Source organism: Onychostoma macrolepis, chromosome 16, assembly GCF_012432095.1.
Source record: "Onychostoma macrolepis isolate SWU-2019 chromosome 16, ASM1243209v1, whole genome shotgun sequence".
Classification (NCBI taxonomy): Eukaryota; Metazoa; Chordata; class Actinopteri; order Cypriniformes; family Cyprinidae; genus Onychostoma; species Onychostoma macrolepis.
Window position 1 is genome coordinate 2,716,093 of NC_081170.1, and position 26,674 is coordinate 2,742,766.

The window sequence follows — 26,674 nt, forward strand, 5'->3', positions numbered from 1 at the left end:
TTACAGAGGGTTTTTTTTTGTACATAATTTTGGACCAGAATTATATACAATTTTTCTTCTAAAAAAGCATGGTTAAAATGTATATTTTTCTGGCTATTGACAGTCATTTCTGATTAATGCATGTAATTTTATAGAATATATATGATGAAATTTGAACCTGGCTTTATCCAGTGTTCAGATTTCAGAATTTATGCATATTTAATTAGATAATTCATTGTTTGCATATTTAAACATGACATTTCAGAAAACTTGTGATACAAAACAATTGTCTTAATGTGCTGTGATTAATCAACCGGATAAATTTCGGTACATTTTTATTTGGACCCTATTTACCTGTGTTATCTTGCCTTAAATTGTTATTTGATTCCTGACGCACAATTGAATTTCCTTGAATTTAAGGATGTAGGATTAGACTGAAATTCAAATCACATTCTTAAACTCTGAATTTGGTCCAATCCTGATAAATGTACTGCAATCGAAAGAGAAACTAAACGCACCTTTAAGTGAGTTTCCGTCACCGGCTCACTCGTCACAGGGGTCCAATCCTCAGACTCCGCCCCCTCACTGATCTCCACTATATAGCCGCTGATCTCTGATTGGCCCTTGTACAGAGGCTCCGCCCACAGCAGCACCAGAGAGTTCCGCCTCACTTCTCTAAACTCCAGATCATACGGACAACCTGCAACACATTCATACAATCATCCATCATTGCTCTGTCTTTTTAAACATGCTTTCGTAACTCATTTGACCTTCTTTTAGAGAACAAATGACTGCATTAATTTCTCTTATATTCACACTTCTATATATGAGCTGTGATCATTTTCTTGAACATAGAAACTATAAAATAAAAGAAGCACGTATAACGTATAACCAAAACTCTTTCAAGTTAAACGAATGTGCTCTAAGTGAAATAACCCTCAGAAATGGCAAAGAAAAAGTGAACCAGCAGAAAGGAAACACAATGGAAGAAAAACTACTTTCATCGATTTTTGAATTCTGTATCTCTGTGCCAGAAAGACACAGTCTAGTGAAACACACTATAACGATTAAGTCATTAATTATAAAGAACAGAAACACATTAAAGATTAATGAAAGAAGAACAGCATGTTATTCTATGCCAGATATGCTCTAGTTCAGAGAAGATCCTATAAAAGATGACTGAAACAAACCAAATTGATTGTTTTCTATGAAGTGTAAAAAATGTACAACTCGTGCAATAAATAAATAAATAAATGCATGAAGAGTGCAATAATAAAAATTCATATGCATATAAATGTAAATGTAATTTGATAATATAACATTCCTCTCTGCAATAGGATGTAGATGCAATAAGAACAGTTTCTTCCTCAAAATTGCTAAAAGACTGTTAATGAAAGTATATGACAGAAGAAACATGTAAATGCCCTTCTGATGCATGATCTTACCGGGCTCAGGCATCGTCCAGCGCTCACACAGAAACAGTTCACTGGGCTCAGAAGCGTCGCCCAGTCCAACAATATTGGCTGCGAAGACTCTGAACTGGTAAAAACTTCCTTCCTGAAGGCCAGTCACCTAAAAACAAAACCAACACATAATGGAAAATAAGTGGATGTGTCTGGAAGGACAGAAGAGAAACCTAAAATACAAGACAAAACTATAATAACAACAGAATAGTGTTAATATACAAGCAGGCTTGGAATCTGTTTTCACATTTTCAGTCTCCATTTAAATGCAAAATGTGTTTAAAGCCGCAAAGGAGAGGATTACGCTCTTAATGGAAGCTGAAAACATCTTCAAAATAACTCAAATATTTAATGAACTAAAACACAAGAGACTGAAAACAACTTTGTGGATGACTGACGCTCCAATTCTGTGTGAAATCTGACGAGTCCTTCATTCAGATGAATTTTTAACCCAGAAGCAGCGCAGTTTTACTACTTTGGTATTTATTTATATTTTATTTTCTAATATATTATTATATAGAATTTTACATTTGTTTAATATTTTCCATTTTAGTTAATTTTTTACTAATTTTGTTGTGTGTTTTTGTCATTGTTTTTTTAGTTTATTTTAGAATTTTCAGTTACATTATTCATTAATATTTTAAATTGTTTCTTTTATATTATGAATTTTAATTAAAGTTTTATTCCTTTTGCTGTGTTTTCGTCATTCTTATTAGCATTTTAAAAACGCCAATATTGTTTTAATTCATTTTTATTTAAGTTTTAGCTTTAGCCATTTTAGTACTTCTATTTTTGTAAATTTTTTTCTTTATTTTCAGTTCACATTTATTTAAAAGTAACAAAAATGATGCCTGACGCTCTTTTTTTGGTGGAAATCTGTGGAGTCCTGTGAATCAGAAACGTTTTTAAACCAAGAAACAGTGTAATTTTACTATTTTAGCATTTATTAATATTTTAACAGTTTTAGTTTTTATTTTTAGCATTTTTATCTTCATTTGTGTTAAAGCTTTAGTAATTTTGTTGTGTGTTTTTGTCATTCTTATTAGCTTTTTAAAATGTTAATAGTTTTTTTGAATTGTTATTTCAGTTTTAATTATAGCTATATATATATAAATAAATTTTTATTTATTTTTTCTTTAATTTCAGTTCACATTCTATTTTATTCGAGTAACAAAAAATATATTTTTTAATGGTTTAATTTCAGTTTTCATTTCAATCTAAAAATTCAATTCAATTCGATTAAATTAAATTGAATTAATTTCATTATCATTACAGTTGACGATAATAACCCTGCCCAGAAAAGGCTTTTATAGTGTATTGATCCGCCGGCTGACGTCTATATTATCGAGGACCATTAGGCCTGAGAGCTACTTATCCGATAAACATTGCTTTAAGACTGTTTCTGTGATGAGAAGAAAAGATCACAGCGAGTGGCCACCTAGTCACAAGTAATTGGGATTGGATTTAGGAAAACAGGCCTTCTTGAGCCTTTAGACTCGTGATTAACTGTTGCCTGAATCCTCTTATCAAATCAGAGGCTTATCTGGGAGCTCAAATCTCTGGAGCGTCCTGCTGGGACGGAGAACGGCCACCAGATGGCAGAGGTCAGAGCAGCGAAGGGATTTTAATGTTTGTGTAATGTGGCAGGGCAGGTGTGTGTGTCTCTGACTGCTCAATGAGAAGCGGAAACCATTAACATGGGCTTCATGCTACGACCACAGTGCCCTCCAAGATCAATGTTTTCTAATTGACATAATGTACTTTGAGGCATCCTGTGAGCAAATAGTGCAAAACAACCTCATCCTCCTCTCCAAAAAAAAACACACTATTTTTCAGGGGACATGTTAATAGAAAGAGACACGAGGCTGATGCCGTTTCAGTCCATCAGAGGGCGCTGTGCACTCATGACACAGAAATAAGGCTGGAAACCCATAAAACATGCTGTTTCTTCAAAGGAGGCAGTAAACCTTCAGAAAATGTTATATGTTTTTGCATGCGACACCATTATTACTGCTCAGATTTAGGGCAGTGCTATTTTAGTATCATTGAGATACTATTTTGAGTTTTTATTAATATTTTACATTTGTTTTTAATTAATTAATTTCAAAAGGTACATGTTTGTACCTAAAGGGTCCATTTTGGTACCTTAAAGGTACATATTAGTACTTAAAGTGTACACATTTGAACCTAATAGGTACAAAAGTGTACCTTTTGAAAAGGTACCACCCCAGTGACAGCTTTTGTACCTTTATTTCTGAGAGTGTAGAGGTTATTTTTATTTATATAAATGTTGGCATGACAACTAAATGAAATAAAATAAGTTCAAGTTGAAGTACTACAAAAATTTCAAAAATTAATAAATACATAAAAATAAGAAAAAAATAAATAAAAAAGGAACATAAAATAGCAAATAAATATGTAAATTAATAACAAAAGCACATTACACAATGATTAAAATGAACTATAATTAAAAATGGCTAAAAACATAAAAATTATACAAATAAAATAAAATAAAAATCTAATTCAAAATATTAATAAATACTACACACTTAATAAATAATATAGAAATATTACTAAAATAATAGGGCCCACAATACTTCAGCATTGTGTGGGGAGTTGTGTTTGGGCCATTTCAGTAGGGCACAACTAAACTTACATTTGTTTTAATTAATTAATTAAATAAAAATAAAAAAAACCCAACAACTATACTGACACACACACACACACACACACATTATATATATATATATATATATATATATAAAATATTTATTTTCTATAAATCAATTAACTGAATACTTATTCAATAGATTTTGTTATTGTTGTTTTTTAATTGTTAAATGCATCTGAGAAAGCCAAGACCTCTGATGTGGTACAGACCAAAATCACTTCATTCCAAAGTGTTTTAATTATCTAAAACTAACTAATATTCATCTAAAAAAACAGTCAAAGATTTGTGTTAATTATTTAAAAACAGAACACCAGTTTGCACTGTTTGTGGACAGTTTTGTTCACTATCATACTTACAATTTGGTTGTTTTAAACAACCAATAATTAGCTGAGAATGTCAGCGTAAACAACACAACGACTGTTTAATAATTAAATTTCCATGCATCTGCATTAACTAATGACAAGACCTGCTTTTAAACTATACAGGCCGTGGCCTCTGTCTGTATACTCCACAAATTAAACATCACCTTCTCTAACAATCGATTTTTTTCATCAAAATACTAATGTGATGTTCAAGCTAGAACACAGTCTAATTAAACACAGTGAAAACAATCAAAATTAAACAACACTTTAAGTTTTAATTAAGTCTCCATGGACACCACAGTTGCTTGGTGACACATTTATAGTTAGACGAAGGCAGATGAGCAGGTCAAACTTTTCCTGGCACGACTGCAATGAAATATTGAGCAATAAACAATATTTATGACTGATTTAAGCAGGTCTTGTCATTATTCGTCACAGCAGCATGTAGATCACAGAGGCTATTCTCACTTCAGACAGCTAGCAACCACCCACAACCCCACAGAAACTGCATCGTTAATTCATTAAACTCTATGCTGTTGTTCTCGCCTCACCTCGTACACTCTCTCTTTAGCAGGTTTGACGTTGACCTCTGTCCAGGAACTCTGGGATTTCTCCCTCTGGTCCAGGTAGTAGCCACGCACAGGGTCTCCTCCGTGATTGGCCGGGGCTCTCCAGCCAATCAGCATCTCTGATCCGGTGCAGTGCAGGAGAGCGATGGCTGATGGATGGGACGGAGCATCTGCAGTAACGGGCAGAGGAAGGTCAAAGGTCATACAGAGGAAGGTCAGAGGACGCAGGCTGTTGCGTTTTACTGCGAAAGTCAACCACATCATGTTTGCTATTAATAGTTAATTAATAGTGGTTATTTGATACATTAAGTGTTTTACAGCTGAAATAAGCTAAATAATTAATAGGATGACCAGATGTCCCGGTTTCATGAGTGTCCTGATAAAACACTAGTCCCAGTTTCAGCCGACTAAAATTAAGCATTATAGTATTACAATAGTATTACAGCTTTTATTAATATTTTAAAAATAGCTTTTATTTTTATTTTTTTTATTTTATTTTTAGTAATTTCGGACTTTTCCTCGCAAATGCGAGTTTCTGAAAGTCTAGTTCTGAGGGGATAAAGACTATTTCCTCATACTCATATCTCACAAGTCTGACTTTATTAATCACAACTGCGAAAAAGTCAGAATTGTGAGATTAAAAAGTAGCAATGCTTATTTATTTTTTTATTCCGTGGCAGAAACAGGCTGTGAGGATAATGTGATCAGCGATTTAAAAAACACAGGTTTGATCTGCAGGAACATGTGTTTGATGCTAACAGACAGAGCGTCTGTCCTGATCTCAAAAACATGTGGCACTCAGAATCAGCCGTTATTACTAAGAGCTGAAGCATCAGACGACAGCCTATTACTGTCAGGACTGAGCCTTTCTCTGCTGTAACAAGCCTGTCTCTGGTCACGACTGTGAGGAGCAGGAGCGTCATGTGCTCACCTCACCTCAACTCTTCTGCTCCATATAACGCAGCTTAAACAACATCTGTACTTCACTGATGGCAGAATACTACGGTAAACACAAGCAGACTTTTACATTTACTGAATGCAATGTTAGCGTTGGGCATGGTTTCTAGGAAATGAATGTGTGGTCATTAAGGGCTTCTGAGAAATAGTTTGCACATTGCTATGTGGTTGCTAGGGTGTTCTGGGTGGTTGCTATGGCATTTCTAGGTGGTTGCTAGGGTGTTATGGGCCATTGCTAGTGCTATACAAATGTTTGATTTAACTATGTTTAGGGTATTCTGGACAGTTGCTAGGGCATTGCTAGGTGGTTGCTATGGCATTCTGAGAGGTTGCTAGGGCATTTGTAGGTGGTTGCTAGGGTGTTCTAGGAGATTGTTAGGGCATTTCTAGGTGGTTGCTATGGTGCTCTGGGTGGTTGTTAGGGCATTTCTAGGTGGTTGCTATGGAATTCTGGGAGGTTGTTAGGGCATTTGTAGGTGGTTGCTAGGGTGTACTGGGTGGTTGTTAGGGCATTGCTAAGTCGTTGCTAAGGTCTTCTGAGTGGTTGCTAGGGTGTTTTGAGTGGTAGTTAGGGCATTTCTAGGTGGTTGCTAGGACGTTCTGACTGGTTGTTATGGCATTTCTAGGTGGTTACTAGTATGTTCTGGGTGGTTGTTATGGCATTGCTAGGTAGTTTCTAGTGTGTTCTGGGTGGTTGTTAGGGCATTTCTAGGTTGTTGCTAGTGTGTTCTGGGTGGTTGCTGGGGCATTGGTAGGTGGTTGCTAGGGTGTTTTGAGTGGTTGCTAGGACGTTCTGAGTGGTTGCTAGGATGTTCTGAGTGGTTGCTAGGGCATTCTGAGTGGTTGCTAGGATATTTTAGGTGGTTGCTAGGGCATTCTGAGTGGTTGCTCACTGGTCCAAGTCAAAAGAGTTCACCAGCTGTATCTGTTCATGCAGGAGCTCATTCATACAATTAACAAATTCACACTGAGACCATAAACAGTTTTGTCGAGCTCAAGCAGACAGATGGCAGCACTTTAGACAGGACGGCATCACATTTAAAGCCGCTGTCCTGCAGGGTCTGGTCTGGTTCACAGGCGGGTCAGACTCTTACATATCGCTGATTTGACTCGAATGGCAGGAGACTCTTCGGAGTAGATGCTGTTTCCCGCCAGTCCCACAGACTTCACCCGGAACACATAGTCTTTATTGGTCATCAGGCCATCAACTGTAAACCTGAGCGAAGAAGGAAATCAGCTAAGATTCTCTTACATGTCTTAACGGGACAATTCACCCAAAAATGAAAACTTGCTGTTAATTTACTCACCCTCAGGCCATCAAAGATGTAGGTGACTTTTTTATTCAGTAGAACAGTAGATTTTTATCTGAAACTGTGGTCCTTGGTCATTCATAAAATGCAAGTCAATGGCTACCGGATCTTTGAGAGTAAAAAAAAAACACATCAGGCAACACAAAATTAATCCCTGTGACTTCTGATGATATATTGAGGTCTTATGAAGCGAAACGATCGGTCTGTGCAAGAAACTTAACATTATTTACAGCATTATTACCTGTAACCCAGAGCCTCAGACAAACGGTCTGGAGTGATATTCGGTTCATGAACAAATCATTCTTTTGAACTGGTTGAAGACTAGAACTGATGAAGACTAGTTTATTCACTTCATATGCTTTAGACATGAAACATCCATGTTTCACATCATTATTGGGTGCTTTAATAATATAATTGTGTATATATAAATTACATCATTGCATGATTGCATAAATGAAATAGAGAATTATACGGATTTCCCCATTTGTCTGAGGCTCTGGATTACAGGTAATAATTCTGTAAATAATGTTGAGTTTCTTGCACAGACTGATCGTTTCGCTTCATAAGACCTCGATATATCATCAGGAGTCACGGGTATTAATTTTGTGTTGCCTGATGTGTTTTATTTTACTCTCAAAGATCCGGTAGCCATTGACTTGCATTTTATGAATGACCAAGGACCGTGGTTTCAGATAAAAATCTTTTTTCACAGTTCTACTGAATTAAAAACTAATCTTCTTTATTTTTATAATTTGTTATTATTGTTTATGAGTTAATTTTATAGTCTGTTTAAATAAGTAAAATTCATGTCACAATATCTTAAAGATTTGCTATTAACTGATTGTATTTCTGGAAAGCACATTGTACATTTATCATGTTAATACTGAATAAACATGTCAAAAAAAAAAAATAGAAGGCATCTTCATCTTGGATGGCCTGAGGATGAGTAAATTAACAGCGCATTTTCATTTTTGGGTGAACTATCCCTTTAATTGCCTCTTAAACAGGATACAAGAAGAGACCTGGTTTTAGTGATGGGCTTATTGTTGATGGTCCTCCACTGTCCACTTCCAACCTCACTGCAGTACAGATAGTATCCCACAATGCCCTCTGTTATTTTGGGCTCCTTCCACTGCAGCTGGACTGAGCTGTTGGTGTCTCGGATGGGCAGGATGCCGTGTGGTGGAGCGGGAACTCCTAAAACACACAAAACCCCACAATCAGCTGTACTGGTACACATACACACTTGTAAAAAAATAAGTGTACTTAAAAAGATAATTCATTTTTGTGTTCAAAAGCTGAAAGAAATTCATACAGGTTTGGAACAACTTGAGTGTGAGTAAATAATGACTCATTTTCATTTTATGTGCACTGTTTCTTTAAGAAAATGGTCACCTAGCGGTTGTCCCAGTGAGACGGGTTTGCTGGGAAGAGATGGTTCGCTGATGCCGTACTTGTTGACAGAACGAACACGGTAAGTGTATGACTTTCCCTTCTGCTGGTCGAACGCAGCAAATCTCGTAGACGGAACGGTCATGTCCATACTGGCCAGATGCCAGCTCTCCTTCCCTGTTAGGGACTGATATAAGCATCAGTCAAAACAGTCATCTTTACATTAATGTATTGTTATTTATTATTTATCCAAAGTGACTTACAGTACATTCAAGCTAAAGATTTGGCCAGTAGTGTGTTCACTGAATCAAATCTATTTCTGTTTAAATTCTGGTCTGTATATGTTTCTTTATATGTAATTTTAATTCTAATCTATAAAATTACACGTGCACAAAGTAAAAAACACCAGCTGTACTGGTTTACATACACACTCACTACTATGTGCAAGTGCAATTTATAGTAAAAAAAAAAAAATCATTTCTGTCTAATTGTTGTTGTGTATATTTACTATTGTATATTTAATTTACGTAAGTGCAATTTATAGTTAAAAAAATACATGTGTAGAATCCAGAAATTAGACAGAAATGGGTTTTTGGAATTTCTGTCTAATTATTGTTCAATATATTATTTTTGTGTATATAATTTATGCAAGTGCAATTTTATAGGTAAAAAAAACAAAAAACAATTGCATAAAAAACATATACAGATCACAAATTAGTTATTTTTATTAAAAAATAAAAAGTAAAAAAAGAAAATTACATAAAAGAATAAAAATAAATACAGAATAGTTTTTTGCCAATATATGTGTTCTTCAGGAATTTCTATTATTTTAATAAAAATAAATAAATATTTTTGAACTATAAATTACACATACATAAAGTTAAAAAAAAAAAATCACACCAGCCATACTGGTTTACATACACACTTACTACTTTATTCAAGTACAATTTATAGCTAAAAAAATTAAATTTCACACATAGACATAGATATATACACCAGAAATTAGACCGAAATAGGTTTCTGTGTCGCCTAGGAATTTCTGTCTAATATTACATATTTTTTTGTATATATAATTTTATGTCTTAACTATAAATTACACTTGCATAAAGTAGCAAGTCTCCATGAAGATAAAATATTGCAATATCCTCTTCAGTAAAACGTGCCTGGTGGTAAATGGGAATTTAAATCTTTTTCATATACATGTATTTCTGCCCCCACAATTTCAAATGATCCCGATGAACTAGACAGTTTTATTATGGTTCTTATAAAAAGTCCAATAAAGTGTATGTCCTGTGGCAGTGTGCAGTTTCTCCTGCTCATTACAGAGTCGGCGAGCGGCTGGGGCTCTTTCTTGTGCCTGATATTGGACGATTCGACCTCCTCAGCTCTGTGAACGAATCACTCCGAGCACTTTTACACTGTGAGTCACGTCGAGATGATCTGAAACTTTAAAACTGCCCTCGAAAACCAGAAGGATTTTGACCTTTTCCAGTGCTGGAGGCCATAGACATCAGAAACTGAGGAGCTAAACTTTAAAACTGCTTTTTGTGTTAAGTCTCTTGGGGCATTTTATTTGCTCTGCACCATTAACTCTCTACCAAGTTAATTTATTGTCTGCTAAGGTTACTGCATTTGCACAGAATGCAGACGTACATACAGATAGTGGTGCGATGCAACTATACTAGAATGCATTTTAATAATCATGAATGCTTGCAGTGTTGACAGCTAAACTTTAATGTCCAACAGTGAAGATGACGTAGTGTTGTTTTTATTCTTGTAACAGGCAGAGCAATGTTGCTTGCAACGGCAATGTCATAGTTCGATTCCCAGGGAAAAAATATACTGTAAAGCGCATAACTTCAAATGTTATAATCAAAAAAAAAAAAAAAATTATTAGGATAAGTTTTCATATACTGAACTTATCCAGTGTTGTTACTGTTAACTAAAACAATTAAAAATTATTTTTGACAAGTGAAAAAAATGTAATTAAAATGTAACAAATAAAATAAAATAAAGAAAGAAAATAAAGAAAAATAAATATATCAGATGAAAAATGTAAACTTAAAACTAGAGATGCTGTCTTGGCAACTAACTGAAATAAATAAAATTAGCTTGAAGTACTTTAAAATTACGAATTAAAATGATAAATTACAACTAACTAAAATAAAATTACTAAAACAAACTGAAATAAAAACGTTAAAATATAAAAATAAAACTTACTTTAAAAATAAAATAAATAAATATTAGATTATAGAAATTTAAATTAAAAAAAAAAAACTATAGATTGTCTTGGCAATTAACTGAAATTACTGATATTTACTAATATTAATTACTAATACTGAAATAAAAATGTAAACAATAAAGCAAAACAGAATTTTTTTAAAACAAAAACAATAAAATAATGACAAGAGCACATAACAAAATTAGTAAAACAAACTCTAAAAATAAAACCAAATTCAAAATATTATTAATATAATAATATATATTTATTTAAAAAATAATAATTAATTTAAAATATTAATAAATACTATTTATCGTAAATAAATTAAGTATAATTTATAGTAAATGAATAATAGTAAAACAACACTGAACCCATCAAACCCAACATTTATATTTGTACATTTATTCATTAATATGCTTTATCCAAATAAACTTACAAATGTGGAATAAAACAAACCAGCTCTGTCCAACTAACTCAGCTTTGGGTTGCTAGTTTTTTTAACCGAGCGCCTAAAAATTTTGGGCATGGATTGCAAACACGCATACGTCTAGTCTAAAGAGACGATTCGGTCTGCTCAAAGTACAAAGTTGCACACGAGCAAACCAAAGCAACATCTCAGAAAAACAGCAAGTGCTTTGAAGTGGAAAGGAAACACATTATGTGGCCGTCACATAACACGGATGAGCTGCATTAAGGTCTCTGTGCTTTTAATGAACCATTCGCTTTGCACCTGCTGCCACCCAGGATACAGCTTTCACTGTCTCTAATTAGCCAACTAGTCAAAGTGCAGCCTTAATTTGGCTCGGTGTGTAAAGCCAACGCAACTGTAAGGCCTGCAGTCGAGGGTAAAAACGACAAGCGCAGGAGCGCAGGAGTGCAGGAGCCCGCAGGGCCGGTCTTAATGAGCTGAACTGCAAGCAGTGCGTGGGATGAAGGTCAACTCTCACCCGCTCCACGGAGTAGGTGAGAGGCTCTCTGCCCCGCGGATCTGGTTCAGTCCAGCTCAGCACGGCGTAGGTGTCGCTAAGCTCACAAACGCACACATCGGTGGGGGGGAACGGCACTCGGATTTGACCTGTGGATGGCAGAGAGGAGAGACTGAGAACGGTGCAGAACGCCGGCAACATACTGCATGCAGACAAGAGCAGGAGAGCGAGGGACTCATGGAGAACGGGCAAAGGCATGGTCACACTAGACCAGAGTAATTATTGTTAACTAGAGCCATAAAAACATTTAATTACTTGAAATAAAATAAACATTAACTGAAATAAAAATATAAAAAGTTATAATTGAAAACAATAAAAAATAAAACAATATAATATAATATTGCTAAGTATAAAAAGGCAACATTTCTCATTGTTATTCAGTCTAATTTGAGATACTAAAATAACTACAACTAAATATATTAAAACTAACAAATAACAATTAATAAAAATTATACATGCATAAAAAAAAACAATGACAACCCCCCCCCCTCAATAAAATTACCAGAACTTTAACTAAAATTAAAGTGAAAACAAAATATAAAAATAAAAACTAATTCAAAATATTAACAAAAATTATAAAAGTATATAAATGATATTAAAATAACATGCACAAGGCAATACAAATTATTTTTCACGAAATATGGGTTAATACAACATAAAACAAACTTGTCATAGCAAAACATTTGACATTAAAATTTCTTTTCAAGGACATATATTTGACCTGATCAAAGACAATATTTCACCTGTAATATCCCCCCCCCCTGACATTTTTAGTGAAAGAAAAAATGCAATAATAATAATAATAAATAACAATAAAATAAATATCTAAATAAATAAAAAATAAATTAATTTGTGAAATGACAATGTTTTAATGTTTTGAATGTTATTCTTACAACAGACTTGTTCAGTAAATCATAGATAAATATTCCCAAAACAAAACATGCATGGTTTTTATATTAGAATTAGTGGCTTCTTAATGCATTTCCAAGCAGGACCAAGAAAATAAATTGTTAGTATGCTTACTAAAAATACTGTTTTCGTGAAATAAAAATAATACTATTCCAAAAATTCAAAACTTTTGCAATGTTGCACACATGCAATAGTGAGTTTTAATGTTTTTTTTTTGTTTGTTTTTTTTAATGTACAACAAACTTTTTCAGTAAATCATAGACAAATATAGCCAAAACAAAATATGCATAAACAGTGCTTCCAAGACGCATGAAGAAAATATATCATCAATATGAATGCATTAAGTGTTAAGCATTTTGATGCATTTTTATGTATAGCTTCGTCACCAAACTGTACTGAAATCAGTTGAAAGTCAGTTAGGATTCTTCCTTAGAAGACAAATGCCTTTGTAGATCACAGACAGCAAGGCAGCTCACTAGGGTTTGCAACAGAGCTCATTTATCTAGTGATGAGGATGCATGCAATGTGGATTACAGTTAAACTACTGGTTTGCATTGCGAAATCTTGCTACTCTATAAATTTCTATGCATGAATGCAAAACACACACACACACACACACACACACACTCGGTAAACCTCTCATGCTTTATAAAGAACAGGTTGATGTCGGCTCTTTATAGCTCCTCATAATGGCCCACGAGTCCCTGGTGTTGCCATGGCAGTTTAGCAGCACAGCATACGACATTTAAATCTTTGAGGTTCAGAGACATATCATCATCTTTTTAATGCTGAGTGCCAATAAAACTGCCTCAGTCTTTATAGGTATTGCCGTACAGGGGAGCGCAGATCACCTGTGAATGCTTTATATGAGAGCTGCCCTCTAAAACAGAGCAAATTCATCATCATAACTGTCCACCGTACATTTTTTAGGGTGGTTAATTCATGAAAAAGAAATACGTCTTAGAAGAGATGGCAAGAGCAACAAATCTATAGTTTAAGGGTGAATCTCAAAAATCTCGTCAAGAATATGTTCAGGTCATGTTTCCACTCAAAATCAAAGAACAGAAATATTAAACTTTGCATGAAGAAAATTAAGCATTGTGAAATTATTTGCATGATAATTGGGCAAATTTTTCCCTTAAATTCTCATGTAATGTATTCCGCAAGGTTATTATCTTATCATAAAAACATTAACATTACTTGAAATGAATGTTAACTGGAATAAAATACAACAGAATAATAATAATAATAAATGCATATAAAAATAGGAATGACAAACACACTAAAATTACTAAAATTTAAATTGTTCATTGTTTGTTCATGTTAGTTAATACATTAACTAATGTTAACAAATGACACATTGTAAAGTGTTACCTCATTTTGTTCTAATTGGGGATTGCTCTGTTGGGGCTGGTGGGATTGTATATGGTGGGTGGGGTAGTATAAAATGTAAAAATGCAATTTGCAACAATAAAAAAATAAATAAATAAATATATATATATATATATATATATATATAATTTCTTATTTATATATAATACTATTTTACAAATTTCCCTTAAATTCTCATTTATGCAATGCATTCTGCAAGGTTATTATCGTTAACTAACACTAAAACCATTAAAAAAAAAATCATTAATTTGCTAAAATACCATTTCATTTTTCTTTTGATTTTAGCATGAAACGTGACTCAGAAATGTTCTTGACCATTTTGTGATATTCAACCCTACAGTGTGATTTGATGCAATGCGCTGCAAAAAAAGCTTTTCTTGCTTAGATTGTTTTGTCTTGTTTCCAGCCAAAATATCTAAAAATTCCTAAATTAAGAAGGATTTTCTAGACAAGTAAAAATTATTGTCTTGTTTTCATAAAAAAACAAGTCAAAATTAAGTTAGTTTTTGCTTAGAACAAGCAAAATAATCTGCCAATGGGGTAAGCAAAATGATGTTATTTCAAACAGAAAACACGATTATTTTGCTTACCCCATTGGCAGTTTATTTTACTTGTTTCAAGCAAAAACTGTTGTTTTTTTTTTCTGAAAGCAAGACAATAATTTTCACTTGTCAAGAAAATCCTTCTTGAATTTCTTGACTGGCTGGAAACAAAACAAAAAATCTAAGAAAAGCATATTTTGCAGTGTGAAACATCACATGATAAAGAATATCACCGCAATGTACAGTAAATCTGAGCTTGTCTGTGAGTGCAGAAGCATGTATTTCTTCTTATCTCTCCATTCGACTGCATCAGTGTGAACTCAGGAGCGCTGTGATCTACTCACCCTCCAGCTGGTCCTTAGTGATCACAATCTCTCTGCCGCGCTCCACCTTCACCACTGACAGACAGAGACGAGAGGAAAGCAGGAGGTCAGAGATACAGACGGATGCTGCTAGTATCATAGAATAGACTTTATTCAGAACTCATGTAGATGCTATTACCCGTAGTCCTGCTGGGCTCCAGGGGGTCAGAGGTCAGGACGGGGTCAGTGGGTTTAGACGGGCGGCCCACGCCTGCCTGGTTGACTGCACAGACGCGGAACTGATACATTGTGTTTTCCTTCAGTCCTATGACGGGATACTGACACTCTCTGTGGATGACAGCATTGCAGCGTTCCCACTTCCCAACACCAATGTCACACCTGCAAGACGGAGAAGAGACTGTGAGCATGTTCAGAAGTTATTGTAGGAGAGATTTAAACATGATAAAGCTTCAGACTAATGATTTATTTGTAGTTGCTGTTGAAATCATGCAGAACACCTTAGCAATCACCTAGCAACACCATAGCAACCATTTAAGCAACAGCATAACAATGCATTAAAAACTACTCTGAACAACTAAGCACCCCCTAGCAACGCCCTAGCAACCACTCAGAAAAATCAAACAACATTATAACAATGCATAAGACTACTCTGAATATTTGAGTAATTCCCCTAGCAATGCCCTAGCAACCACTCAAAACACTCAATGAACAGCATAACAATGCATTAAACCACTCAGAACTTTTGAGCATCCCCCTAGCAATGCCCTAGCAACCACTCAGAAGACCCTAGAAACAGCATAGCAATGCATTAAAGACAATTTAGAACTTTGTAACCCCTAGCAACGCCCTAGCAACAGCATAGCAATGCATTAAAGACCACTCAGAACGTTGCAACTCCCTAGCAACCACTCAGTACACCACTCAAAACAACTCAATGAACAGCAGAACAATGCATTAAAAAACACTCCAAATATCTGAGCATCCCTTAGCAACACCCAAGCAACCACTCAAACCACACCGGCCATAGCATAGCAATGCATTAAAACCACTCAGAACTTTTGAGCAACGTCCTAGCAACCACTCAGAAGACACCAGAAACAGAATAACAATGCATTAAAGACTACTCAGAACTTTTTAACCCCTAGCAACCACTTAGTACATCCTAGCAACAGCATAGGAATGCATTAAAGACCTCTCATAATTTTGCAACCCCTAGCAACCATTCTGAACACTCAATCAATAGCATAGCAATGCATTAAAACTGCTTCTAGCAACCAAAGTTTGTCTATAAAGTTCGACAAATATTGTCTATTTTGTCTTTTGTGTATTTTGATATCATATATTTTTAATTCATGTATCTTTATATTTATTATCTGAGACTTAGCTATTATTTTAGTCTGACAAAACAATAAATGGCAATAATTGTCTTTCTGATTCTAAAACTCGAAATTCAGTCAACTTTTCACTCAAACTATTATGCTTATAGTATTGTTTCGTAATGAAAAAATAACTGTATAAAAAAAGGCAAAACTGAAGCATTTTCACTGGTGGTCTCAGACTTTTGGACTCCATAAGTATGCATAATAAGATGCAATTATCTGCAAAAACTAAACACAAGCCAACAAGACTGAACACTGTAGAGTAAAGCAGGATGTTGCTAGGAGACAGGAAGGTTAGGCACTCGTACGATGTCTTTCACTTCAAGTTTTATCCCCAAAAACAGCACGAAGCTGCTGGGATCTCTCAAAATGATGAGAGCGACCGTCAGAAGAACATCATGGATAATGCTTCACCTCTCTATGAAGTAACCCTGCACAGCAGCGGCTCCGTCTGCGCTGGGAGGAATCCAGGAGAGGAAGACGTAATCCCGGTTCACATCAGAACACTGCAGCTGCAGAGGAGAGCCTGGAGCTCCGAGCACAACCGCGGGTCCATCTACACACAGACAGAGAGAGAGAGGGAACAGCACAGCATATAGCACTGAGCTCCAGAAATAAAGGCCCTTAGGGGTGTGCGATATTGAAAAAAAAAAGATATTTTTGGGGATTTTTTCGATAATGATAATCAGACGATAGTGTGTTATTGTGCTGATATCTGACTACCGTGGACAGCTGCAGTTTTTGATATTCTTCATATTCTGTGTGGTCAGTTCACATCAGTGATAGAAATTAATCTTTTATAACATATAAGTTTAAATTGATTTTTACCTTTTATGGGCAATTTTACTTTTAATAAAGCAATTTTTTCCCTAAAAGTGTGCATCTTTTGAATCAAATTGTTACATTTAATCAGTCAGTTAGCATAATAAAACATTTAGGCTGTTTCCTAACAAATGAAACCAGTATCAACAAAATTAATTTTCGCAGAAGTTGCATCTGAAGTGGCATTTAGATGCATTTACACACTGTTTAATGCAGCTCACAGGGACATGCTTTAACCTTAATTTAAATGCATAATGTTTTGATATTTTAAACATAAAACATTGAATACTGATATTTGAAATTATTTAAAAAATGAAAAGATACTTTAAATGTGAAATTAAAACCGCCAGCAGGTGGCAGCAAGTCACTGTTAACAAGTGAGTCATTGCGACTGAACCGAATCATTTAAACGGTTGATTCATTCAGGAACTAAACATAGTCATGTTGGCAAAACAGTGCTGTAGCTGTTTGGAATTATTTTTTTGTTGGCGAAATATGGCAATATGGTGTCTAAAACGTAAGTTTCTTAATATTAACTTATTGTTTATTGAACTGTTGTATAAAATCAACATCACATTTGTAATCATGCTTATTTTTGAAGAAAAAACGGCACTCTTCATGTGATTTTTAACCATATGAAATTATATATATACACATTTCTGCCCCCATATCTTGAATTGTATGATCATTCTTAATGCATTGTATTAGACTGAATCATGCAGTGACAGAACACACTCTAAATGCGCACGCGCCCTAATCTAGACTTCATCACGTGCACTAGCTCCGTAGGTGTTCTGATTGGTTTTTGCAAAATACTCGATAATGTCAAATTGCACGTCGTTAAAACAATTACGATATATATCGCTCACCCCTAGCCAAGGCCCTTGTAATCTCAAATGCGTCTCCTCTTTTGTTTCAGAAGAGATCTCAACAATCTCAAATCTCAGCTCAGATTTGACAAAACTACAAAAAGAATGAGATCTCAGTATAAACTCATCAAACTCTTACAAGATCAAATGATCTGAGCTGCTATCCACATTTATTTTAGCTCTATGCATGTCAACAATATACTCATTCATCAGTTATTTAAATTTTATTATTATTATTTTTGTATTTAGTAATATTTTAAGTTAGCTCTGATTTGATTTTTTTGTTATATGCTTTTGCCATTTGTATCAGTTACATATATATTTGTAATAGTTTTAGTTCGTTAACGATAACTGTCATCCATGTCTATTTTTATTTCTTAATAATAATAAAGAAATAACCATGTCATTCATTAATCCATTCATTTTGTTTATATTATTTATATTGTTTATATTTATATTTCAGCTTTATTTGAATACCAAAAATTATTTTAAGCAGTTTTACTTTTAGTTAACACTAATCATTCATGTCTATTTTTATTTCTTAATAAAAAATTAATTACTGGGAACCCCATTAAGTTTCCCTGACCTATTAATGAGCAGCCTCTGAAAAATAACATTCCTCTCCGCAGCAGAGTTAAGCTTACTTCAGTAAGTTTCTTAGAAGAGTTCGGCTGCAGGGCTTTTCATGCTCTTATTTGTTTAATCGCCACCAACAAGGATGAAACAGACTCATAAGAGCAACCTCCGGCTCCTTCCTGTTACCTGGCAGATTTGTAATGCAAATTTTTCCTCTGAGATTAAGCGAGGACGTCACGCACAGCAGAGTGAAGCTCGCTTTCTAATTACTACACTGCAGGCTTACAGAGCGGCCCACTTCCTTTAATGAGACAGGAAATTCAATTCCTGTCCTCGTCTTGCTTTTAAGGGCTTACGCTGACAGGGGAACTCTGCTCTGGAAAGAACATCACAGATTCATGAGAATTAAGTCTCTGATGAGTTCAAGTTTTACATTGCTTAATTAGGAGAGACAGGCGGCAATTGTAACACACTAAACTTCTTCAGTCGCCAATAATCTGGAGTGATGACACCCAAACAAACGATCAGTCGAGTGCAAAAAAATCTGATTCTGCGATGTCCAGTACTTTTCCAAAGCCTTTCAGTTTAAACTCATGTATTTTATATGGAAGTCCATTTTCACCACTGAATACAAAATAAAAAGATAATTGCGACTTTTTATCTCACAATTCTGTTTTCTTTTCTTGCAATTGTGAGCTATCAAGTCAGAATTGTGTAATATGAAGTCGCAGTTGTTTGTTAAAAAGTCAGAATTGTCAGTTTATATCTCTTAATTCTGACTTTTTTCTCGCAATTGTGAGTTTATATCTCTCAATTCTGACGATATACATATATCTCAAGATATAAACTTGCAATTGTGAGAAAAAAGTCAGAATTTTAAAGAAGAAAATGGATTGTGAGGTATACATAAACTCGCAATTGCGAGAAAAAAGAATTGCAAGATATAAAGTGGCAATTGCAAGAAAAAAGTCAGAATTAAGAGATATGAAATTCTAATTGTGAGGAAAAAAAGGTCATAATTGCAGGGAAAAAGTCAGAATTGTGAGATATATACTTGCAACTGTGAGAAAAAATTAGAATTGCAAGAAAAAAAGTCAGAATTGTTAGATAAAAGCCAGAATTGCAAGATATAAACAAGCCAAAAAAACTTGCAATTGTGAGAAAAAAGTCAGAATTGTAAATCTTAATTTAATTTTATATTTATTTCACTTTTTAAATTTACATTTTTATATGCAATGTAATTTAATTTCATTTTACTGAAAGGTTAGGAATATATTTGTGTTCAGGAAATGTACAAATGTAGTCCCATTGTTTCTTATTTTATTTTTAATTAAATAAATTAAATTAATCTTATTTTATTTTACTTTTAAAATGTAATAAAAATTTACATTTAATTTAATTTAATTTTATATTTATTTCACTTTTTAAATTTACATTTTATATGCAATGTAATTTAATTTAATTTTATATTTATTTCACTTTTTAAATTTACATTTTATATGCAATGTAATTTAATTTAATTTTATATTTATTTTATTTTAAAATTAAATGTATTTAATTTTATATTTATTTTATTTTACTTTTAAAATGTAATAAAAATTTACATTTAATTTAATTAAATTTTACCGAAAGGTTAGGAATATATTTGTGTTCAGAAAATGCATAAATCTAGTCCTGTTGTATTGTATTTTATTTTTAATTAAATAGAATTAATTTAATTTAATTTAATTTAAATAAAAGTCAGAATTGTGAGAAAAAAGTCAGAATTGTGAGATATAAACAAGCCAAAAAACCTTGCAATTGTGAGATAAAAGTCAGAATTGTGAGATACAAACTTGCAATTGTAAGAAAAAAAGTCTTTATTGTGGGAATAAAAGTCAGAACAGTGAGATAAAAAGTCGTAATCAACTTTTTTATTCAGTAGGGAAACAGGCTTCCACAATTTTATATCTTGATTGAAGTTATGAACTTTCTATGACAGATTCTTACACTGCTGCTGGTAGCTATCAGTCGGGGTGATTGTAACACTAGCTATACAACAAAAACTGCATAACGCTCTAATATTTAAGAGTAAGAGTTTCTGAGGATCTGACCTTTGACATAGACGTAGGCGCTGTGCTCGACGGTCCCGTCCCAGGTGCGCAGACGGACGCTGTACTGTCCTTCATGTTCCTTGTGCACTCGATTCAGGGTGAGACTGGCCGATCGCAGACCCGTCTGCAGCTCCACACGACTGGACTGACGCAACACCCGTCCTGAGCACAGAGGATGCTACATTAAAGTGCTCTGGGTGGTTGCCAGGTTGTGGCTGTGAGGTAAACCTGGCACCTTGTTGTAGCGTGAGTCTTATAAAATACATTTCTTTTGATGTTACTCTGGATAAAAGCATCTGTCAATACATGAATGCTTCACATTAGATATAAAACCGTCTCACCGTCTCTGTACCAGGTCACATCTTGTTGGAAAGGCAGTAAAGCTGAGGTGAAACTGCACTGCAGAACCAAGTTGTCACCTTCTTTCACAAACTTTGGAGGAAAGGTGGAGGCCAGCTGAGCATCCGGCTCTGGAACTGCGACTAGGATGAAAAACAGGAAAAGGTAGCAAAATTGTATTCTTCATAATCATAATTCATCAGAGCAAGAAGACCCAAAGCTAAGGGGTTTGTTAGGCATGACACAAAGCAGAGGAACTAAAACCCTGTTCACTGTAAAAAAGAAAAAAAGTTGAGCCAACTTAAAATTTTAAGGCAACCAGCTTAAGCAGATTTTTGAGTTTTCTCAACTTGTTGTTTTAAGTTTATACAACAAAAATTTGAGAATCTCCCACAAAAATAAAACTCAAAAAATTTTTTTAAAGTTCGCTCAACTTTTATTTTTTATTTTACAGTGTTCTAAATGCACTGTAAACCACGGCTTCATGGGTTTTATTGCTTTTATAAAACAGTTTCCACACAATACATATATTAAAGGCAAAATATGTGTATAGCTTTGCAGATTACTTACAAATTGTAGTACTTTACTGAGTACAGATTACATGATAAAAACTGTAGTTAGTGACGTAATCTACTCATTACTCATTTTAGGTAATGTATTCTGAATACTTTTTAGATTACTTTTTATCAAATGTGTTTTAAACTTACCATTAAATATATCATACTGACATAAAAAAAAAAAAAAAAAGCAAAGGGAAAGAAAAAATGTATTCCTTGAAATATTCATTTCTGTTTTTGGGAGTATAATCAAAGCTAAATGGTATGACACACATTTTTAGAAATTAACATTTAAACAAATTAGAATTAGGGAGAATCAATGAATTCTGAACAATTTAATGCCATTGTATGAATAATATGTAATCATGTAATCCATAAAAAGTAACTGTAATCTGATTATGAGCATTTTAAAGTGTAATATACTCTAATTACAAGTATTTAATTTTTGGAATCTGATTACGTAATCCAGATTACATGTAATCTGTTACTACCCAGAACTGTTAATATGTCACTCATACTTCATATTAAATAAAACCAGGGATATTTTGTTGACATAAGTAATCCATGGAATCGCAGCAACACACATTGATGTAATGAGGTCAAAGGTGTGTGTTTGTAGAATAATTTACAATGGCTTCGAACGCTGCTCAACCAATCAGAATCAAGGACTGGAACTATCCATTTCATAATATGTAATTTAGTGGCAATGGCAATTTTATTTATATAGCACCATTAATTACAACCCAGGGGTGTCCAAAGTGCTTTACAACAAAACACAAAAACACATTTACTTAAAAAAAAAAAAGGACAAAAGACAATAAAATAGCAATAAAAATTAAGCATTAATACTAGTATTAATCTAGTTAGTATTTATAAGACATCAGTACAGTTATGTAGTATGTTTCCCCTTGAATTTCCAGTTCCAGTAAAAATCACCATTCAATCTCTCTGATATAAAACTACCACCACATCCAGTTTTACCTCAAATTGAAAAAATGAAGCCTTGCTGGCATAGTTACAGGAATCAAGTCTTTAATGTTTCAATTCAGTCACTTTTAATTACGTTTATGAAGTGACAGGCAGTGAGTAGCTTTTGTTCATGTCCTTCTTGCCTTCGGCAGGCTGTGAAAATGAACGTAAGAAGGGACTCAATTAAGGCATATGGCGAGAGAAAATCACTGGAGTGTAATGGAAAAACTGTTCTATTTTCCTTCAGGTTTCCATTCCCGGCAAATAGCACCGAAAACCATCCCAAGGACGAAGACAAATATTAGTGTAATGAGACAAATGCCACGGCCCCGCGCTGGGGCCGTCACAGAGGGCCGATGTTGACGATGTTTGAGAAGACGTGCTATTTGTTTAGCTATGGCTCTCGGTGACGGAGCAGGGAATTGAGGCGAGATGGAATTGGAAGTGATTTGACAACACAATTCCACGCGCTTGCAAATGAATTGTGATGTTCTCTCATATGAGAAAAAGGGCTGTAATGGGAATTCAGATTTGTTTGAAAATGCTGTAACTATATTGGATGGAGAAATGAAGTCGTTTTGCACTAAATGTGTGCTGCGCTGCAATAATACATGAAAAACTGTGTTTGCATGCAAAACTCACTGTAACAATGCTAGGCTGTTATGGGCTAGGTTCATAAGAGTGCATCTCTCCTGATCCAAAACCAGTCGCTGTTGTAGCAATAGCCAAAAATACATTGTATGGGTCAAAATGATCAGTTTTTCTTTTATGCCAAAAATCATTAGGATATTAAGTGAAGATCATGTTCCATGAAGATATTTTGTCAATTTCTTACCGTAAATGTATAAAAACTTCATTTTTGATTAGTAATATGCATTGCTAATAACTTCATTTGGACAACTTTAAAGGTGATTTTCTCAATATTTAGATTTTTTTGCACCCTCAGATTCCAGATTTTCAAATAGTTGTATCTCAGCCAAATATTGTCCGATCCTAACAAACCATACATCAATGGAAAGCTTATTTATTCAGCTTTCAGATATTTTTTCGAAAAAAATGACACTTAAGACTGGTTTTGTCATCCAGGGTCACATATGCTGCTCAAGAAACATTTCTGATTATCATCAATGTTGAAAACAGCTGTGCTGCCCAATATTTTTGTGGAAAACGTGCTACATTTTATTTTCCAGGGTTCACAGATGAATAGAAAGTTCAAAAGAACAGCATTTAGTTGAAATAGAAATCTTTCGTTGCAATATAAACGCATCCTACAAATGCATTTCTTTAATAAAACACAAAAAATCTTTTTTAGCAGTAGTGTACATGAATACAGAATATAGTGTTCTGGGTGGCTGCGTTACCAGACAAAATACTCTAAAATGCTGTTTATTTTGCATTAAGAAGAGCAAAGGCACTCACTGGGCGTCCACGAGCGCTTCACTTTGGCCTCGGCTCCTTCATGTGCTGCAAATAGAGGAATGACGGAGGAACAAGATACAAACTTGAATTTAGTGTTTCTACGCAAATGTTCCATTAATGCAGCCAATAAGAGTTGAGCAGCTCTTAGAATCACCGGACATCATCACTAATGAAGATGTATTGTCTGCTAGCAATAGATTAAATCAGTATTGGGTTTTTAGCACTAATCAATTAAGCAGCAGCTTTGTAGACCTGGAACAAGTCAAGCAATCAGCTAAATAACACGATAAACATCAGCTCACAGTTGACTGTCAGTCTGGCGCTGGACGTCGCCTCTCCCAGGGAGCTTTTCACTATAACCTTGTATTCTCCTGCATCTTCAGCAGAACATCTGAAAAGAGAGAAAGAAAGCTACTTTAGACAGCTGACATCTTTATCGTTGAGGAGGTACAAAATAAAAGCATCTGCAATGTGCTCAATGAATTAAAAACAATCAGCCGTTTATTGAACATACACACTTAATTGTATAGAGCACAGATGCTCAGACATTGACCTCGTGTTTCAAGGAAGAAATCAAATGTATTATTTAGGTTTTGTTGCTGTTGTTGTTAATTAAAACATTACAAAACATTTAAAATAAAATAAGCTATGAGAAATCTTTTATGGAAATAATTTTCTTTCTTTCATTTGTTCTCATATTAAAGATATTAAAGATGTTTGAATTTCAGGCAATATAATTTCTCTTGTTTTCTCAGATTTTTGTTGTACACTGTAAAAAGTGATAAGTTGACTTAGCTTAAAAAAATTGAGGGAACCCGTTGCCTTAAAATTATTAAGTATATAAGAATTTTTTTTTTTAAAGTTAAGTGAACTTGACAATTCACTTCACTTATTTTTTTTTTATTATCATTTACTTAAAAATTTTAAGGCAACAGGTTTCCTAAATTTTTTTAAGTTAAGTCAACTTATCACTTTTTACAGTGTACATTTATTTATATTGTAATATTTTTTATTTATATCTTATATTAATATAAATATGCTTACCTTTCAAATAATAGAATTGTTATTTTATTGTTTTATTTTATTTTTGTTCTGATTTCAACACAAACATTTGAACAAATTACAATCTGGCAGAGTAGCCTAAATCTCGACTTAAAATAACATAAATACAAAAACAATAATAAGAAATATTTTATTTCATTTCTCATTTTAGTTTAATTTAACTTAAAGTTAACTAAAACTGAATTAAAAAAAAAATACTAAACACTATATAGACATATAAAAAAACGTATAAAATTACAAAACAACAACAAAAGGATTTAAATGAAAATGTAAAACATAAAAACAAATATTTAATTTAAAATATTAATAAAAGTAGTAAAGGAATGACTCCTGTTTTAGCTTCACCTCCTGATCTCTAAAACGTTGAGGCCGAACTTCTGCGTCAGCTTGTAGTTCCACGGCAGGGATCCTCGGAGAGGAACGTCATCCTTATACCTGTCGACAACATTCACACTCTAATGATGGACGTCTGTCTTTGCAGATTTAGGCTCTTTTGTTTTGGAGATGTGCTGAGACTCTCACCATGTGACGCTGGGAACCGGGCAGCCCTGAACCGAACAGGACAGTTTGACGTCCATCCCGGCCCACACCGTGTGCGGCCGCAGCGGGACGGGGAAATCAGGAGCCTTCATGCTCAGATCCTCAATCAACTTCATGTGCAGTGAAGCTTTTCTCTCGGCCTGAAGAATAACAAGCACTTCTGTCATTATTTACTCACTCTGAGCTCACTCCAAAGCTGAAAAATCACTTACATTTCATTTATATTTTACATAGTAATATAGTTTATTTATTTATTTTACTGATTCAAAGGTGAAAAAAATACAAATTACTGACACAGTGGAAAGACAAAGAGAAGGAAAGGGAAGAAGACATTTGAAAACAGTGGAAGATAAATTATGGCAAGAAAAATAATCAAAGTAAGCTTTTTTATTTTTTATTTTTATATTTTCAGTTTTTTACTTTTAATGTTTTTGTAATTTTGTTGTGAGTTTTTGTCCTTTTTAAACTATGTCTAAATAGTTTTCATTAAGTTTTAGTTTTAAATTTAAATTATTTGAAAATGACAAATATTTTTTAAAGATATTTTATGTCAATTATCGTTTATTCGATTTTAAATAATAAAATATTTTAAATTTTAAAGGTTTTAATTTTAGTTTACTATAATAACCCTGCTATATTTCTGTCTGTTTTTCACACAACACTATCATAAAAAGCTTTAAAATATAACGCAGGTTATATGGACTAATATATAATGATTTTATGGTGTTTTTTGTTCCGTCCCCATTTATTACTTTAGTATCCTTGATATACTATTATAGTTTTTATTAATGCTTTAAATTCTTTTGATATTTTCTGCTTTCATTTTCATTTTCGTTAATATATATATATATACATACATATATATTGGTGCTGTCAAACAATTAATCGTGATTAATCGCATCCAAAATAAAGTTTTATTTCCATAATATATGTGTGTTCTGTGTATATTTATTATGTATATAAATATACACAC

General features: G+C 33.7%; 1 protein-coding gene and 1 long non-coding RNA gene across 3 annotated transcripts in view; one reads left to right on the forward strand and one right to left on the reverse strand.

The window, feature by feature from the left end:
• myom3 (myomesin 3) overlaps positions 1 to 26,674 on the reverse strand; it is a 58,495-nt gene that overhangs the window by 12,768 nt on the left and 19,053 nt on the right. Inside the window, exons 4-19 of the mRNA XM_058745664.1 lie at positions 25,684 to 25,841; positions 25,507 to 25,596; positions 24,402 to 24,490; positions 24,100 to 24,144; positions 21,157 to 21,297; positions 20,816 to 20,977; positions 16,870 to 17,011; positions 15,255 to 15,454; positions 15,098 to 15,151; positions 11,872 to 11,999; positions 8,707 to 8,890; positions 8,334 to 8,508; positions 7,096 to 7,217; positions 5,027 to 5,214; positions 1,425 to 1,551; positions 498 to 679 (exon numbers count right to left, since the gene is read on the reverse strand). Of these exons, the coding sequence (XP_058601647.1) occupies positions 498 to 679; positions 1,425 to 1,551; positions 5,027 to 5,214; positions 7,096 to 7,217; positions 8,334 to 8,508; positions 8,707 to 8,890; positions 11,872 to 11,999; positions 15,098 to 15,151; positions 15,255 to 15,454; positions 16,870 to 17,011; positions 20,816 to 20,977; positions 21,157 to 21,297; positions 24,100 to 24,144; positions 24,402 to 24,490; positions 25,507 to 25,596; positions 25,684 to 25,841 (2,187 nt within the window). The remainder of the gene's footprint in view (positions 1 to 497; positions 680 to 1,424; positions 1,552 to 5,026; positions 5,215 to 7,095; positions 7,218 to 8,333; positions 8,509 to 8,706; positions 8,891 to 11,871; positions 12,000 to 15,097; positions 15,152 to 15,254; positions 15,455 to 16,869; positions 17,012 to 20,815; positions 20,978 to 21,156; positions 21,298 to 24,099; positions 24,145 to 24,401; positions 24,491 to 25,506; positions 25,597 to 25,683; positions 25,842 to 26,674) is intronic.
• LOC131521167 (uncharacterized) lies at positions 5,811 to 10,527 on the forward strand. 2 transcript variants are annotated; one of them, XR_009266217.1, is made up of 4 exons: positions 5,811 to 6,049; positions 8,319 to 8,543; positions 8,696 to 8,785; positions 10,029 to 10,527. It is a non-coding gene; the product is annotated as an uncharacterized LOC131521167 (long non-coding RNA). The 2 variants fall into 2 exon arrangements; XR_009266216.1 differs by lacking the exon at positions 8,319 to 8,543.